Below are 18,944 nucleotides of genomic sequence, written 5' to 3' on the forward strand. Positions count from 1 at the left end.
TCACCAGCGTGAGATCTTGATTTGTATTTCCCTTCCTTCCACTGCAGTAGGACCGGCGGTGCCCCCACTTGCACCACAGCTCAACCAGCAGTGCACCTCCTTCTTCCACCTCCACCAGCGGTGCCCCTCCTCCTTCCACCACAGCTCCACCAGAGTTGACCCTCCTTTTACCACAATAGCTCCCCCAGCGGTGCTCCCCCACTTCAAACTAAAATATGGTATCATAAACAGGAGCGCACTTAAGCCACTCGGTAGACTCTGCATTCTTTTTCACTCCATCCCTCAGTGTGCAGACGCCGGGGTCTGTGAGCTGCCTGGGGTTTAATGGAATGGAATAGAATGCAGCATTCACCAAGCAGCTTAATGACGCTCATGTGTATGCTGCCATATTGCTTTCTATTCCTTATCCTTCCACCATAATACCACCAGCGGTGACCCCCCCTTTAAATAATAGTTACACCAGCGTTGCCTCCCCTATAAAATATGGTATCATAAACTGGAACACCATTAAGCCACTCGGTAGACCCTACATTACTTTTCACTCCATCCCTCAGTGTGCAGACGCCGGGGTCTGTGGGCTGCCTGGGGTTTAATGGAATGGAAGAGAATGCAGCATTCACCAAGCAGCTTAATGACGCTCATGAGTATGCTGCCATATTGCTTTCTATTTCTTTTCCTGCCAACCTAATACCTCCAGCAGTGACCCCCCCCTTTAAATCAGTTACACCAGCTTTGCCTCCCCTTTCCATATAAAATATGGTTTCATAGACAGAAGCCCCCTTAAGCCACTCGGTAGACCCTGCATTCTTTTTCACTCCATCCCTTAGACTGTAGAAGCCGGGTCTGCAGGCTGTGTGGTTTCCAATGGAATGGAACAGAATGTAGCGTTCACCTAGCTGCCTAAAAGGTGCTCATGTGTATGTTGCCATATTCCTTTCTGTTTCCCTTACCCTATTTCCCTCAATTAATTATGACGCGTTGATCCTGGGAGCAAATCCGATTGCCATTAAGGAGTCAGGAAGGAATTTTTTCCTCTAATTTCTCAGAGGTTTTTTGCCTTCCTCAGGATCAAAAAGCGTAGTTTTTTAATTGTTATCAATAATAAATAAATTATTACATATTTAATTAACTTCCATGTCGCTGTGTGTATCTTTATTCTGGGTATTGCTGTGTCTATTTTACTAGAGAGGGGGAGGGAGTAAGAAAATGGCTTGCAATAAAGAAACACTGAAAGGTTCAGTACCTGTGAGTGTACTGCAGGTATGGCTGCTCCACAAGCAGTATCACACTGGGCCGGAGAGTTTGTTTATAATAGTTATTCTTTGCATTCTCCCACCATTCATCATCATGGTATGAAGGCTGAATGCTTAGTGCACCTGCTGGTACATACACGCATCAAAAAGCTGGGGAAGAGAAGAAAAATAATTAATAAAATAAACTCAGCGTTTAGTAACACTTGAATGTATTAATAGTGAGAGGCAGGGTGTAGAAGAAAACATTGATCTGAAAGATGCACACAAAGAAGAGACTAAAGTGTTCAAACATCCCTGCGAAGAAATACCAAAACAGGCCGATATTTGGTGTCAGATCTGGTACAGAGTCTGAAAACAGAATATATCAAAAGACGTCTTAAAATCATCACATCATTTCTGCAATGACTTTTTTCCTATCCCTACGGTCATATAAAACGGTTATTTCATTTAGTTACTGTAAAGCAATGTATGATATGTCAGAGCTATATAAATAAAGAATATTGAGAATAGTTTTACAGAAGGACTCACATAAAGCCATATATAGAAGGTATAAAATCCCATGAGTTGAGCAAGAAGAAAGAATGACAGACCAGCACACACAAAGAACCCAGGTAGATGGAGCAATACTGGCAGCTGAACAGCCAGAAGCTTGTACTCTTCATCTTCACTGGGACAAATTCCTTCTGTAAAAAGAATTAGAACATTAGAAAAACATAATTACACAAAGTCAAAGTACATTATTTAGAGACTTAATCAGATTTATCACAATAGGATTTTGTGAACAAAAAAAAAAAAACGAGAAAACTTGTGACTTTTTCTGGAATGCTAGGTTATTTAAGAAAAAACATGACAAAATATTCCCATGCACATATGAGAATCTCATTGTCCTATTAATTTTCAATGAGGGTGAAAATCTCAAATGTTTTAATAAACTGGGAAAATAAATTAAAAAAATAAAGTCGTTAGAGAACATTTCCACTGACTGCTATACAGCCTTGCCAGCTTTTACTTGCAGAGTTTTTTTATGGCAACTTATGTTTTGTCCTTTAAAATGGACCAGTCACCCAGACACAAAAATCTGTATAATAAAGGTCCATTTCAAATCAAACATGAAATCCAATTTCTATTTTTTTATTAAAGCGTTAATAGCTGTTGTAAACTTATTTAAAAATCTCAGCTGTCAATCAAATATTGTCTGCCCCTCCTCTATGCCTTAGTCATAGAGACGGGGCAGACAATTACATTCACTTTCCATTCAGCACTTCCTAGATGTCACTGCTCTCCCCACATTCCCCCAGTTCTCTTAACCATTTAATTGTGTAGCCAGGGCATAGGGGTTGGACATCAGGTCCCCCATTCTGGTGTATGAACAAGATTCTGAGATGATACAAGGCTTGCCTTAATAACAGTGACCACAAAATGGCTTCCGCCTGCTTGCTATAATTATGAATTCCCAGACTGAAGGAAACAAGATTCAAATAATTTATATAGTGCAATTAAAGTTCATTTTGCTTGACTAATGTGATAAAATAGGATTTTGAATAATTTTTTTGGGCGACAGGTCCCCTTTAAAGGAGAACCAAACCCTTAATATTAAAATCCCCTACCCTTCCCTGCTACCCCCCCCCCAACCTAGATGTTACCCTCGGTAAATGATCATAACTCTTTACTGATCCCTCGTTGCAGAGTCAGCGCGTCGGAGTTCACGGGCGCCATCTTCTGTAATATTTGTGAAGTAAGCGCTGTATCGGGCATGCGCAGTTGGAGCAGTCTGACGTTTTTTTAACAACTGTGCGTTCGCCGAAAGTCATGGAAGAAAACCTGAAGATTACTGAAGAGAAGATGGTACCCGTGAACTCCGATGCACTGAATCTGCAACGAGGGGTGAGTAAAGAGTTAGGGGCATTTATCGAGGGTAACACCTAGGCTGAGGGGGGGTGGGTATTTAATATAAAATGGTTTGGTTCTCCTTTAATAAATTCCAAGTATTTGAGGTTTCAGAAAATCGAGAAAAAACACCAACTCAGTTTATGATAAATCAGCCCCTTAAAACATGTCACTGCCATTAGTACACTATAGGCCTAAGAGGGACTGAACCCCAAAATAGGTCATTGCCATTAGTACACTTTATTAGTAGCAGTTGCCTACACATCAGTTTGACCAGGCACCTGAAGCAAGTAGAGCAGCGCTGGTGGCAATAAGGTGACTGGATACAGAGACTGATAGGTTGCCAGCGACAGAAACACAGCACTTAGTCACCCCCTACCTGAAAAACAAAATAGGATAAATATTAGCGTTCCGACATTTAAGAAACCATTTGACCAACTTGTTTCTTGTACCACAGGGGAGTGTGGCCTCAAACAAAACGGCAGTAAATAAAAACTTAAGTAAATCACTTAAAGCAAAGGGGCAAAATACAGCGCAGTTCAATATGGGCAAAATAAAGGTTTATTGAAATAACAAACAAAGTCATTATAAAGGTGACCTCCCATTTTCCCGACTTCCTTCTATAGACCCTCGCCGACCCGCCCTGACGATGATCACAAAAGGAGCGGGGTGAGCCCGCGCGTCTATAAAAGTTCAACCCAGAAGTCGGCATTTGTAAGCTCGTGGGCGGGGAGAGCAGTCAGAAGAGCTTGACCCATACCCACCCATGACCCGGAAAGGGGGGTGCAAGGTTGGCCCACACATATCCAACTATAAAAGAGTCCTTTATGTATTCATCCGTGTGAGTGTGCTTCTCTACGCGCTGCAATCCCCGTGCTGGAGTGCCAAAGGTTAATAATACAAAAAGAGGTAGCCGGAGAGCACTTGATTCTTTAGTTAAAAGGTCAACTCTTTATTTGCAGACATTTACTGCACAACATGTTTCGGCTACACAGGTCTTCATCAGGTGCAAAAAATCAACTGACACAGCAAGCTATTTGACCCCTCACCTCACCAACAACTGCATACCCGCTCCACAGTGTGGCCAGGTTAATACAGACATATTAAAAATAATAGTACTGCCATCTTGTGGCCTACTAGTAATTAGCACCAACAAAAGTTGCAATTGTTTTGTAGCGATGGTGATACATATTGACACAATATATGCAGTAGTTTGAAACAGTAACAAGGTATTGTCCTACCAGTGTCAAGCCATTTTCAGTATTACAGTGTATGTTATTCCAAAGTATATCTGTAAGAAAAATGGAATTTCAATTATATATAACCATTTATAGGAAACATTTATAGCTCATAGCTTCGTTCATTCCCCTTGGTTCAACTGTATTCATTCTATCTATCCATCTTGCCTCAGTTTGTAGTAGTAAGCGTTTTCTATCTCCCCCTCTTTGGGGGCTTAAAAGCTTATCATACTTGTAATACTGACTCAGTGATCTATGCCCTTAAAGGAGAAGGAAAGCTACAGAGGCATTTTATTGCCAATAGATTAGCTGCAATAGTGCAAGCTAGAATGCTATATTTATTCTGTAGAATGTTTTGCCATACCTGAGTAAAAAGCTCTAGAAACTCTCTGTTTGTTTAGGATAGGAGCTGCAGTATTAATGTGGTGTGACATCACTTCCTGCCTGAGTCTCTCCCTCCTCTGGGCTCAGATTACAGTAGAGAAGGGAGGGGGTGGGGAAGAGGAGCAAACTGAGCATGCTCACGCCCGGGGCAATGAGGTTTAAGCTGAAGGCAGGAAGTCTGATACAGAAGCCCATGTGTACACAATACAAGGAAAGAAATGCAATGTTTCTTTTGACAGGGGACTCAGAGCAGCACTACTTTGGGGGTTTACTGGTATATTTAGATGGACCTTTCTGATAAGGCTTACTTGGTTTTAAACTTTCCTTCTCCTTTAAATGCCCCTGTGGGAAAATGTACATTGGGCAAACATCGAGACAAATAAAAATTAGGATCAGGGAACATAAGTACTCTATTTCCAATTATGATCCAGAGAATAAAAAAACTCATACACCGGTCGGTAAACATTTTTATTTGCATAAGCACAATCCTGCAACATTAAGGTGGCTGGTTTTAGAGAAGGTTCAGTTACCCCAAAGAGGGGGAGATAGAAAACGCTTACTACTACAAACTGAGGCAAGATGGATAGATAGAATGAATACAGTTGAACCAAGGGGAATGAACGAAGCTATGAGCTATAAATGTTTCCTATAAATGGTTATATATAATTGAAATTCCATTTTTCTTACAGATATACTTTGGAATAACATACACTATAATACTGAAAATGGCTTGACACTGGTAGGACAATACCTTGTTACTGTTTCAAACTTCTGCATATATTGTGTCAATATGTATCACCATCGCTACAAAACAATTGCAACTTTTGCTGGTGCTAATTACTAGTAGGCCACAAGATGGCAGTACTATTATTTTTAATATGTCTGTATTAATCTGGCCACACTGTGGAGCGGGTATGCAGTTGTTGGTGAGGGGTCAAATAGCTTGCTGTGTCAGTTGATTTTTTTCACCTGACGAAGGCCTGTGTAGCCGAAACATGTTGTGCAGTAAATGTCTGCAAATAAAGAGATGACCTTTTAACTAAAGAATCAAGTGCTCTCCAGCTACCTCTTTTTGTATTATTGGCCCACACATCACTACTGCACAGAGCCCTGAGTGTAACCCAACAGAACGCTTGTGGGATGTTTTGGTTTTTTTTCCAACAGACTGATCCCCAGCATCAGTGGTCAATCCAAAAACAATAATGTTCACCGTGTAATAGAAAGCCTTCCCAGAATAGCAGTAGTTGTTATAGAAGCAAAGTTCATAGTCATACCCATGGTTTTGATAAGAGATGTTTGACAGGGAGCCCAGATTCTTGTGCCACACAAAGTATATGCAATGTGTAGACATTGCTGAAGGTATATATTGTGAGAAAGCCCAGCTGCTGTGTTGTGAATTAAATATAGACAGATTCTAGGTCCAATAACATCCAGTAGAAAGGGTTAAAGGAAAACTATACCCCTCAAACAATGTAGGTCTCTATAAAATAATATTGCATAAAACAGCTCATATGTAAAACCTTTTCATAATAATATACTCTTTTAGTAGTATGTGCCATTGGGTAATCCTAAATAGAAAACTGCCATTTTAAAAAATAAGGGCAGCCCCCTAGGATTGTATGATTCACGGTGCACACAAACACACCAAACATTAGGTCACATGAGCCAATTAACAGACAGAGTTCTGCCTTTTGCTTCCACACTTCTTCCTGTTACAGTTAGAGTTGTAGTATTTCTGGTCAGGTGATCTCTGAGGCAGCACAGAGTCCATCACTAAATGGTGGTTCAAGGCAAGAGATGTAAAAGGGCAATATTTGCTTAAATCTATATTCCAGTTTGATAAGATTCTTTAATATGCCACTTCATTTGATATAAACTGTTGCTCAAGTATTCATTTTGGGGGTATAGATTTCCTTTAAGAAAGGTGTACCTACTCAATAAATAGAGTTACATTACTCCTGTTTGATATGTGGTAGTGGCTGTGTACTGAGCAGTAATAAGTTTGGAAAACATATTGCCATGGCTGAGAAAAGCTTTGTTCAAACATTTTGTAAAGGAAAGCAAGTATGCCACCATTTTTCCTGATAAGCTGGCTATTGGTTGGTATTGTTACATTAGAGACTCTGAATAAGGTTACCAGGAATCATGGCTGCTCCCAATAAAACGAACAAATTCAAAACAGTCTTGCACAGTCAGATAAATGGGTTTATAATATATATATATATATATATATATATATATATATATATATATATATATATATATATATATATATATAATACACAAAAGCTATGAATATCTTGTAAATGATATCCTTATAAACGGTGAGTTCTGATGTCATCAGTTATAAACGGTGAGTTCTGATGTCATTTCTGTCACATGACTCACTGAAACTTGTGTATTATAATAAATAAAGTACCCCCAGTTGTAAAATATGAGGATATTAGAAGTTAACTCGGAGTTCCATGACCTGTATAAAAACACTCGGCCTTCGGCCTCGTGTTTTTATATGGTCATGAAACTCCTCGGTAACTTATAATATCCTTATATTTTACAAAAGGGGGTACTTTATTCACTATATATATATATATATATATAAATAATCCCAGCTGCTACCAGGCGCTAACAGTGATGGAATATGATGTTTAACAATCACCAATTGCCTAAGGGGAAGAAAAGGATAGCTGTGGGTCGAGCATCTCATCCTAGAGTGCAGCTGCCGCATTTTTTTATATTTTTAACCAATAAATGTTCAATTAACTACACACAATGCAAACAATATTACCATCCAGTAAATACTGTTTCCTTCCCCCAAGCAATACTTACAAAAGAGACACCTTCAAAGGTACATATTACATCTCAGTTGGTACCCTTAGAAATTCATGTCCTTCCTGTGGATATTTTTTCAGCTCCAATAAAAGCTTTTGCTTCTTAAACTGCAGAGGAAAAACAGAACATCGGCATTAAACCCCTTACAGTCGGTTTACAGGAACAAGCAAGAAAATGAATCCCTGTGGAGTTGGGTTTATATTAAAATCTATTAATAGCTATACACTTTTCAGATGCATGAAAGAGGAAAAGCAATCATAAAGGGTTAATGCTTAAGGCACAGGGGAAGTCTCCTTTGCCGACACCAGTTGAGATATTGCCCCCTTGTCTTCAGCATAAGGAAGGAGTTTTCTTTATTACACTCTGACTCTGTACAAAGGCAACAAAATCTAGAGATTAATGTCTATCTGTGGCAGCAAAATAATGCTAATGGTGTCATAAGCCAGCCATAACCTCCCCCAGTAATCAATTTACCAACATTTCACTTACTTCCTGTCTGTTTAAAGACGAAACCATCACTTTTTTTTAATAATTTGATTTACCTTAGTCATGCATTTCTCCAAATTACACCAACATCTGATGTTTTTTTAACTTCCTCCTCTAAAGCAGAGACTAGATTGCTTAACATTCCCAAGAGAGAGATAATCATGTTTAGAAAGAAGCAGATATTGATTGCTGCTTATAGTAAAAGCTGAGCCAAGTAAGCCTTAAACAAAGACATTTACAGTGTTACCTTCCATTTGTTATTTGGAGTATACAGTAACTAACTCCAAAATCTTCTTCTACAAAGTGACATTTGTGATCCTTTTTCATGAATATAAAAGTAATCTTACCATTAATTTGTTGTACTCCTGAACAGCAAGGTACAGGGTTACAGCAGTGAGGGCATCCGTTATCTGGGGGAAGAGAATAAGATTTATTGCTAAATACACAGGGCATCAGAACACATGGCAACAAAAGCAAAATAGCAAGTACAGACAACCTCTGGCTCTGCTATCATCAGAGCTACAGGGAGATGGAGTTTTGCAATACGTATTGAATCAATAAGGCACAATAAACAATAACAAAACTGCAGAACCAATATGTCTGAAGAGTACAAGCTTGAATAGAGTGAGAGTGGGGCAGTACAATCGCTGAATCTACTTATATTAAATCCACCCATACCGACCCACCCAGGAAAAAAACAGCACTGCCAAAAAAAAGAAGAGGAAGCCCTGTGCACATTGGCAGGCAGTAGAAACTACATCAATAACGAAAGCACCTTTTGCTGCAGAGGAATGGTACTGCAGAAAAGAAAGGAACTCCCTCCTAAAATTCTGTAGATAATAAGGTAGCCTTAGAAAATGCATTTATTGACATGCAGGAGCAGTGGTGTAACTAGATATTATGGGGCCCCACAGCACATTGTTTTCTGGCCCCTAAAATGTCTAGCGGTTGACCTGTTTTACCAATATTTATTGAAATTGTATATGAATCAGGGCCTCATGGGGCTCCTATACCTCATGCCCCCCCCCCCTGCAGCCACAAGGTCTGCTTCCTCTGAAGTTACGCCCATGGGTAGGAGAAAGAAAACTGAATATGTAATTAAGTGGGTCAGCAACTTTGGTGATTTGGGTGTTCAGGTACGCTATTTTGCTCTACTTCTAACAACATAGGCTTCTGCTTTCCCTTACCATCTGCCTTTTTAAGATATATCATTTCCTTTTAATGTGCTGGTATTCTTTGTTTTGAGAAATAAGGCTAAATTGATAACATTATAGATAAAATAAGCAATATAGCAGACATCGCAAAGATTTATTATGACATCAAGTCTGTGTTCCAGGGCAGTAAGAAGTATGGATGCACCAAATCCACTATTTTGGATTCGGTCGAACCCCGAATCCTTTACAAAAGATTTGGCCGAATACTAAACCTGAATCCGAATTTGCATATACAAATTATGGGTGGGAATGGGAAAAGGAGATTTTGTGTACTCACCGTTAAATCTCTTTCTCTCCAGTCGCTTGGGGGACACAGGAACAATGGGGTATAGCTTGCACCACTAGGAGGCAGGACACAACAAAAAAACGAATCCCTCTTCCTCCTCCTGTACTTGAGAGCACGCACGGGATCAAGTGAATGAAGGGCCACCTCTTTAGGATTGGAAGGAGAGGGACAGAAGGTTGGAATGGTGATCTCTTGGTTCAAATGGAAGGAGGAAGGTATAGTGCGGAGAACAACCCTATCCTGGTGAAAGGTGAAGAAAGGAGATCTGCAGGAAAGAGCAGACATCTCCGATACCCTGCGAGCCGATGCCATGTGAGCCATTGAATAGGAATGGAAGACAAAGGTTTGAAGGGAGATCGTTGTAGGGATCGTAGTACTAGAAAGAGATCCCAAGTCAGTATAGGAGACCGGACGGGAGGCCGAAACATGGGCCAACCCCTGTAAGAAGGTTCTGACATCGGAATGTAAGTCTAATCGTCTCTGGAACAATATAGACAGAGCCGAGATCTGGGATTTTAGGGATCCCAAGGATAGCCCTATGGATAGCCCCTCTTGCAGGAAGGCCAGGATGTTGGCTACGGAAAAAGTAAAAATAAATGTAATAGAAAAATAAAATCTAACTCCTGATAGGAGATCTATGTCCTAACCTCCTGAGGACACAACGAAACTGGCCTGGCTCCACCTGGAAGCTGGGGTATAGCAGGAGGAGGAGGGATTAGTTTGTTTTTTGTTGTGTCCTGCCTCGTAGTGGTGCGAGCTGTACCCCATTGTTCCTGTGTCCCCCAAGCAGACTAAGGAGAAAACATTTTTTACTTCCTTGTTTTGTGACAAAAAGTCACTTGATTTCCCTCCCCACTCCTAATTTGCATATGCAAATTAGGATTCGGTTCGGCCAGGCAGAAGGATTCGACCGAATCCTGCTGAAAAAGGCTGAATCCTGGCCGAATTCCGAACCGAATCATGGATTCAGTGCATCCCTAGTAAGAAGCAAGAGCTTCTCCTACACCTGTGGTTGGGGGTATCTAGAAAAAAGCACAAAGTACTGCTGTTCCCTGAAAATTAGCTCCTACATTCTGGCAGTATAGGGCTAAAAGGGATGCCCACAGAGGTGTATACCATATTAGGGGCCAAAAAAAAAAAAGAAGCCAGATCAGAACCTGAATCAATACCTCTACAGGTACCACTGCTAGACACTTGCCAAAAACAGGCCAACTAGAAGGCTGTTTGAACCTTCTGTGAATACGACACCTTAAAAAAACATAACGTGCCTTGGAGTGGAGAAGCAAGAATAGGTAAGTGGGTGAGTTTTTTTTCCCTTGTGTGCCTGTGCCGCACTGAGAGACAAAGCTAAGGTTATTCACTTACCATGAATACTATCTCTGCATAGTCTACAAGGAAATGGAAAAGATATACAATGAGCGGCGTCTGAAAAAAGAAAAAAATTGTAAAAATGCAATGCACTATGTGACCTACACTTATAATACATATCTATAAAATCTTACAATTGTTTTGGGCACAGTAGTCACTTTATTGAATTGCAAATAGAAAAAAAATACACCAACCTAGATAACACTTAACTGCTTCACATAATTTAATTATTGATTGTGCCATTACAACATTTGAATTTCAGCTCTAAAAAGTAATATACCATGGATAGTGTAAGCATGAAAAAAATCTATATATGGGTGTTCAATGAACAGTTAGACACTTACCTCATGAAAGACATCTACTGAGTAAGGGGACACTCCAAGGTCCAACAAGGCCATCCCTTCCACCACTGCAAGAGACAGCCAAAGTTACTCCAGTTTTGCTTGTAAAAAGGAAAAGTATATAACAGTGCTAATGACAGCAATGTCTTCTGTGGCATGAGAAAGCATGTCAGCCATCCTCAGCAGCAATACTAGAGGGAAAAACCTCTGATGTAATGCACGTTCAGTGACAATAAAAGCACAAGGCTACAGGCTGTGTGACACAGGTATAAAGGTACAGGAAACTGTAATTTGTATTAAAAATTAGAAAAAACCGGAAGATGTTATGGATGTTAAAAGTCACTGGTTCTGTGGCCATATAAAGGCACAAGGCTGATTTATACAGGTAACTCTGAGTATCAGTCGTGTATTATAAGGGATAATGTACACCTACTGTAAATTATAAGGATATTAGAAGTCATTGAGTCATTCTGTGACCATAAAAAGGCACAAAGCTGAGTTATACAGATGATTCGGTGTATCACTCATGTATTATAAGGGATAACATACCTCCTATTGTAAATTATATAGCAAATAAAGTACCCCCTCTTGTAAAATATATAGGGATGCACCGAATACAGGATTCGGCCAGGATTCTGCCTTTTTCAGCAGGATTCGGCTGAATCCTTCTGCCTGGCCGAACCCGAATTTGCATATGCAAATTAGGGGCGGGCGGAAATTGTGCGTTTTTTTGCCCCAAAAAAAAGAAAGTAAAAAATGTTTTCCCCTTCCCACCCCTAATTTGCATATGCAAGTTAGGATTCGGCCGAATCTTTCATGAAAGATTCGGGGGTTTGGCCGAATAATTCATGAAGGATTCGGGGGTTCCGCCAAATCCAAATTAGTGGATTCGGTGCATCCCTAAAAATATAAGGATATTATAAGTTACCGAGGAGTTTCATGACCATATAAAAACACGAGGCCGAATGTCAGGGAACTCCAAGGTAACTTCTAATATCCTTATATTTTGCAACTGGGGATACTTTATTTATTATAATATATAATATATAATATATTGGAAGCAAAACCAGCCTATTGGGTTTATTTAATGTTTAAATGAATTTCTAGTAGATTTAAGGCAGGAAGATCCAAATTACGGAAAGCTCCGTTATCCGGAAAACCCCAGGTCCCGATAACTCTGGATAACTACTACTCAGCTACTGTAATTATTAGGATAATGAAAGCCATGTTCTTCATAATGATAAATGCCCTTAACCCAGGTACATTCAACACTCCTCTCAGCTTTCTCTACCCCCACACATGATAAATATCCTATAAACCTAACCCTAATTTTAGTGCAGGCAACACTTCCCAATCAAAAACACTTGACTGTCCAATAACAAAAGTTTTTTTATGAGCAAGTCAGTAGGAAACGGAGTAATGTTTCTATGAGGAGGGAGGGTGAAGAGAAGCGGCAGTCAGCGCAGGGGGGAGAGAAACCCATTCATGAAATTAGCAATGAGCAGCTGTAGGTACAACGGCAGGATCATCTGACCCCTCCTGAGCGCATATCGAAGGAAACTGTATGAACTTTACAGCCGGTGTCTAGTGGCAGCGCTGCTCCAAGCGCAACTCCCACATCAGGCTCCGGCGATCGTTCTAGTGGGTCAAGTCCGGGAAGAAGAATTCTGCGCTGTATCCTGTGACTTATGCCACACACAACATTTAGACTGACATATTTAGTGCTACTGATGAGAAACGGGGTATAGGTCAGTAGCGCTAATGGTACAGGATACAGCGCAGACTCGCAAACATTCTTGGTCTGCAGTCTAATGGAGTATTTGCAAAGGGAGTCTTGGGCACTGAAAGGGGTTTTCGGTCACGGCGAGGACTATCGCCGGAGCCATACGGAGCCTGACTGAGTTGTGCTTGGAGCAGCGCTGCCACTAGACACCAGCTGTAAAGTTCATACAGTTTCCTTCGATATGCGCTCAGGAGGGGTCAGATGATCCTGCCGTTGTACCTACAGCTGCTCATTGCTAATTTCATGAATGGGTTTCTCTCCTCCCTGCGCTGACTGCCACTTCTCTTCATCAGCGACACCATCCATCGTATATGAGTAGCCAGGAGGAGAAATCGAGCTCAGCAGGATCGATGGTCGCCTTTTCGCCGTTTTTGTACAGGACAGGAAGTGCAGTTTCTGTAAGTTATTTCTTAATAAAGGTTTTGTGATTTTAAAGTATAATTTGTGTTGGTGTTTATTTTTTGATGTGTACTAACGATTTTTTTTACATTTTTCTTTTATGTTACTGGTCCTTTAACATTCAAAACCCTTCACTCCTCTGTTCCTCTCAGAGCCAGCTTCTTTTCACACCATCCACCTCTCGCCTCAAACCTTTCTACCTCGCTGCTCCTTACCTCTGAATAGTGGAGTTTAAGATTGATTGGAGGGGAGAGAGATGGGAGTGCTCTCTCAATTTCTTCAAGAAAAAAAACTAAGGGGCAAATTCACCAAGCGCCGAACGCTAGCATCAATTCGCTAGCGTTGGGCATTTTCGTTACTTCGCAAATTCCCTAACGAACGCTGGCGTAGATTTGCTAGTGTTACTTCGCACCCTTACGCCTGGCAAATTTTCGCTACGGACGTAACTACGCAAATTCACTAACGCGCGCAGTGTACTGAACGCTACCTTTTACGCTAGACTTCCTTCGCCACCTCAGACCAGGCGAAGCGCAATAGAGTAGATAGGGATTGCTTCCAAAAAAGTTCAAATTTTTTCTAAGTCCCAAAAAACGCTGGCGTGTTTTCTATATTATGGGTGATAGGCTGAAAAAGATCGAGAATTTTTTTGGGGCTCCCCTCCGTCCGCCCTACATTTCCTAACTCATGGCAACTTAACTATACAGTGGGCACATGTGTGGGCATAGCTTGCCCTATGCCCCCTCTGTGTTCCATGCCCTGTCTGCCCTATGCTCTCACTGTGTGCCCTGCCTGCCCTCTGCCCCCTCTGTGTTCCATGCCCTGCCTGCCCTCTGCAGGGCATGGAACACAAAGGGGGCAGAGGGCAGGCAGGGCATGGAATACAGAGGGGGCTGAGGGCAGGCAGGGCATGGAACAAAGAGGGGGCAGAGGGCAGGCAGGGCTTGGAACACAGAGGGGGCAGAGGGCAGGCAGGGCATGGAACACAGAGGGGGCAGGCAGGGCACACAGTGGGAGCATAGGGCAGGCAGGGCATGGAACACAGAAGGGGCAGAGTGCAGGCAGGGCACACAGTGGGAGCATAGGGCAGGCAGGACATGGAACACAGAGGGGGCAGAGGGCAGGCAGGGCATGGAACACAGAGGGGGCAGAGGGCTGACAGGGCATGGAACACAGAGGGAGCACGGGGCAGGCAGGGCATGGAACACAGAGGGGGCAGAGGGCAGACAGGGCATGGAACACAGAGGGAGCACGGGGCAGGCAGGGCATGGAACACAGAGGGGGCAGAGGGCAGGCAGGGCATGGAACACAGAGGGGCAGAGGGCAGAGAGGGCATGGAACACAGAGGGGGCAGAGGGCAAGCAGGGAACACAGAGGGGGCATAGGGCAGGCAGGGCATGGAATACAGAGGGGGCAGAGGGCAGGGAACACAGAGGGGGAATAGGGCAGGCAGGGCATGGAACACAGAGGCGGCATAGGGCAGGCAGGGCATGGAACAAAGAGGGGGCAGACGGCAGGTAGGAAGTACACAAAAAAGTCAACACCCTCCCTTAAAAAAAACCCTCAAAACTCATCAGCACAACCACCCAAAATCTAAATACACGTCACCAAGCCACCAAGTATGTAAAAGATTAGCAGCCTCCACTGAATAGTAAACGCCCCCGTATTTCACAAGCACCCCGATATTACAGTAAGGGAAAAACCGGAGTAAAATCCTGCCCCAAGAAAAAACCTAATGCTGCCCAGCTCAACCACATACTCATTCAGTGGAGCACTGCGGCAGGGTTCTTCTCCAGGCAATCCCCGATTGAAATTTGACCACCATTTGAAGAAGGCGCCGAATATGCGCCGAATGTCACGTGACGGAGGCGTTCCTCGAGACGTTCGCGTGTGCGTGACGTCCTCCAAGGCCTGTTCTCAACTTGGAACTAGCCGCTACCAAGATCCGAGGCATTTGTTTGAACAGTGATCCGGAACTGTGAGTTGTGTTATGAAAATTGTGACTGGCCCGTGATACGCGTTACTGAATAGTGCTATTCAGCATGTTATTTGTTAATATCTAATTAGTATCTCCCCCAAAGCTGCCGAGGGTGCAAGTATGACTAGAATTGATTATGCTTTGAGCCTCTGTGTTTATTCCAGTAGGGCTCACGTTGCGTCTTCCCCAAAGCCATCACTGGTGGTGAATGAGGAAACCTCGCAATCCAAATGCACAACACTTAGGAACAACTATATTGTGAAGTCTTGTATATGCTGCCATCTGGAGTATATAATAAGCAAAAGCAGATGAATTACAACGATACTTTCCTGACGCGTTAAACTTGAGCTTTACAATTATTGTTTTGTTGCTGATAAACTGACTGACTCAAACACTGACTGGCCAACTAGTCAGTGTTTCTTACTCTGCGTCATTATGGATACTATATGTAAATAAATATTAAATAATTCCCCTAAATTATTCCAAATTTTCCATTAGCCAAGAAACCTGACATTACTCACAAACTGATACTAGGGTGCTGCTAGATAAAGTTCTTTAACATCTAGTCCTTGGTGACTAGAAAGATGATATAACTCTTAAAGGGGGTGGTTCATCTTTAAAGGGATACTGTCATGGGGAAAAAAAATCCGAAATGAATCGGTTAAAAGTGCTGCTCCAGCAGAATTCTGCACTGAAATCCATTTCTCAAAAGAGCAAACAGATTTTTTGATATTCAATTTTGAAATCTGACATGGGGCTAGACATTTTGTCAATTTTCCAGCTGCCCCAAGTCATGTGACTTGTGCTCTGATAAACTTATATCACTCTTTACTGCTGTACTGCAAGTTGGAGTGATATCTCCCCCCTCCCTTCCCCCCCCCCCCAGCAGCCAAACAAAAGAACAATGGGAAGGTAACCAGGTAGCAGCTCCCTAACACAAGATAACAGCTGCCTGGTAGATCTAAGAACAACACTCAATAGTAAAAACCCATGTCTCACTGAGACACATTCAGTTACATTGAGAAGGAAAAACAGCAGCCTGCCAGAAAGCATTTCTCTCCTAAAGTGCAGGCACAAGCCACATGGCAAGGGGCAGCTGGGAAATTGACAAAATGTCTAGCCCCATGTCAGATTTCAAAATTGAATATAAAAAAATCTGTTTGCTCTTTTGAGAAATGGATTTCAGTGCAGAGGAGCACTGCTGGAGTAGTACTATTAACTGATGTGTTTTGAAAAAAACGTGTTTTCCGATGACAGTATCCCTTTAAGTTGACTTTAAATATGTTATAGAATGGCCAATTCTGAACAGTGTTTCAATTGGTCTTCATTATTCATTCTTTATAGTTTTTCAATCAATTGCCTTTTTCTTCTGTCTCTTTCCAGCTTTCAAATGGGGGTCACAGACCCAATATAAATACAAATGCTCTTTAAGGCTACAAATTAAGTGTCATTGCTACTTTTTATTACTCATCTTTCTATTCAGGCCCTCTCTTATTCGTATTCCAGTCTCTTATTGAACTCGATACATGGTCGCTAGGGTAATTTGGACCCTAGTAACTAGATTGCTGAAACTGCAAACTGGAGAGCTGCTGAATAAAAAGCCAAGTAACTCAAAAACCACAAATTGTAAAAAATGAAAACCAATTGCAAATTGTCTAAGAATATCACTCTCTATATTATACTAAAAGTTAACGGATGAACAACCCGTTTAATTCACCAAACTTTTTTTTTTTATTAGTATTGTCATTCTGTAAAATGCTTGTGTCTTTTAGTATTCCAAACCAGATAGAAATGTCTTCAGATTCTTTAAAGAAAAGAAAACCCAAAGTGAATAGAAGTGAGGATGGAAAGAGGGGTCGCCACGATGAGCAGGTAACTCGCTGTGTTTGTTTTTTGTGGAGATATACTTATTTTAATTATGCCGTAGGTCTAGAACATTAGTCTTGTGTGGTTTTTTTATTGCTGCTTTCTGATATGACAGGAAGGCCGATATTACAGTGAAGAAGCTGAAGTAGATGTACGAGATTCAAGAGAAGACTATCAGCTGTACAAAGATACATGTGTTGCTTTGCAGAGATTGATGTCTGAAATTCAAGATTTAAAGAGCAAAGGAAGCAAAGACAGTGTGAGTGTTCTAAAAAGGGCGACATTTCTGTTTTTTATATTAACTAATACAGGAAAACTTATGCAGTGTTTTATATACTGAACATGATGTACCAGCCCAGAAGTTTACAAGTCCTGTTACAGTAGTGAGCAATGTCTTTAACATTGTCCATAGCAGCTCTGTATCTTGCATCTCCTGTAACTGATTACCATTTGAACTACTGAATATTTAAGATGGGAGCTTCAGTGGCCAAGGTTTTACACGGGGTACATGGCAATGGCGGATTGTATAATCTAAAATGTGCTGCAACCTGTGATGAACGTTTTACCAAAGAAACTTGGGGTCACTGGAAATTAAACAAATCTGCCTCTTAGCAGTGGGACACAGGGCATTCTATATTTTACTAATCACATGATGTTCTTAAAGTGGGCTCTTCCATCCTTAGGCTATGGAAATAGAAGAAAAGAAGATACAAAGTTGTGTGCACTTCATGACTCTGAAGAAACTCAATCGCTTGGCCAACATTCGACTTAAGAAAGCTCGAGACCAAACTCATGAGGTAAAAGCCAGTCCCTAGCCTTCTGTTTATATATATATATATATATATATATATATATATATATATATATATATATATATATATATATATATATTCATTCATACATACACACTCTATAAGTAAAATTACAAAGTTTACTTTCTTGTAAATGTTCTATAAATTGTAGGGTCTTCATATAAAGACATGTTTGCATTTATTATTTTTGTGGAATATAACATTCTGCCCCTTAAAGACAACTTTACACAACAGTCCTCGGCTATATTGAATCTAATTAGCAACAAAGATGGAACATTTTCATGTGTTGGCTGAAAAGAAGTGAAGTGGAGCTGCGCAGCTCCTCTCACTTTTTGCTGTTCCTATCATTAGAGTGGTCACCCCGAGCAAACGGAACAATGTTCTGTGTATGGATCTCATACGTTGTGCATTGTCTGCTCTGTTGGATACCATACATTGATGGCCCATTTATGGTCACCTTTTTTCTTGTTTCTCTTGTAGGCCAAGCAGAAGGTGGATGCATATAATTTGCAGCTGCAAAACTTGCTATATGAAGTCATGCATCTACAGAAAGAGATCACAAAATGTTTGGAGTTCAAGTAAGTGTAGTCTTTTGTACAGCCAAGCTGGGTTAATCCATCTTCTGGGGTTATGTTTAGAAATATTTTGGTTGAATTATCCTTCCTTACAGAATGCAAGGATGGTCATTTAACATCACTCATGTATTAGTACTTTTGAATTTAGTTTTGTATATAATTAAGAAATTGCATGTTGGCAAACTTCCAGAAACCTGTCTTACCTTATTTCTACAAATGTGCATGTTGGTTTTTGCCTTTCCTTAAAT

The 18,944-nt window shown here is 41.2% G+C and overlaps 1 protein-coding gene and 1 pseudogene across 2 annotated transcripts in view; one reads left to right on the forward strand and one right to left on the reverse strand.

Moving 5' to 3' along the window:
* LOC121399042 lies at positions 1 to 15,362 on the reverse strand (annotated as a pseudogene).
* Positions 15,308 to 18,944, forward strand: part of thoc5.S (THO complex 5 S homeolog) — a 23,056-nt gene continuing 19,419 nt past the window's right edge. The window contains exons 1-5 of one of the 2 annotated variants that reach the window (XM_018233865.2): positions 15,308 to 15,443; positions 17,216 to 17,315; positions 17,425 to 17,568; positions 17,993 to 18,106; positions 18,602 to 18,699. In XM_018233865.2, coding sequence (XP_018089354.1) covers positions 17,235 to 17,315; positions 17,425 to 17,568; positions 17,993 to 18,106; positions 18,602 to 18,699 — 437 coding nt within the window. In that variant the 5' untranslated portion in view covers positions 15,308 to 15,443; positions 17,216 to 17,234. The remainder of the gene's footprint in view (positions 15,444 to 17,215; positions 17,316 to 17,424; positions 17,569 to 17,992; positions 18,107 to 18,601; positions 18,700 to 18,944) is intronic. The other variant, NM_001087199.1, reaches the window with a different exon arrangement.

This window comes from Xenopus laevis, chromosome 1S (genome assembly GCF_017654675.1).
Source record: "Xenopus laevis strain J_2021 chromosome 1S, Xenopus_laevis_v10.1, whole genome shotgun sequence".
In the NCBI taxonomy this organism is placed as follows: Eukaryota; Metazoa; Chordata; class Amphibia; order Anura; family Pipidae; genus Xenopus; species Xenopus laevis.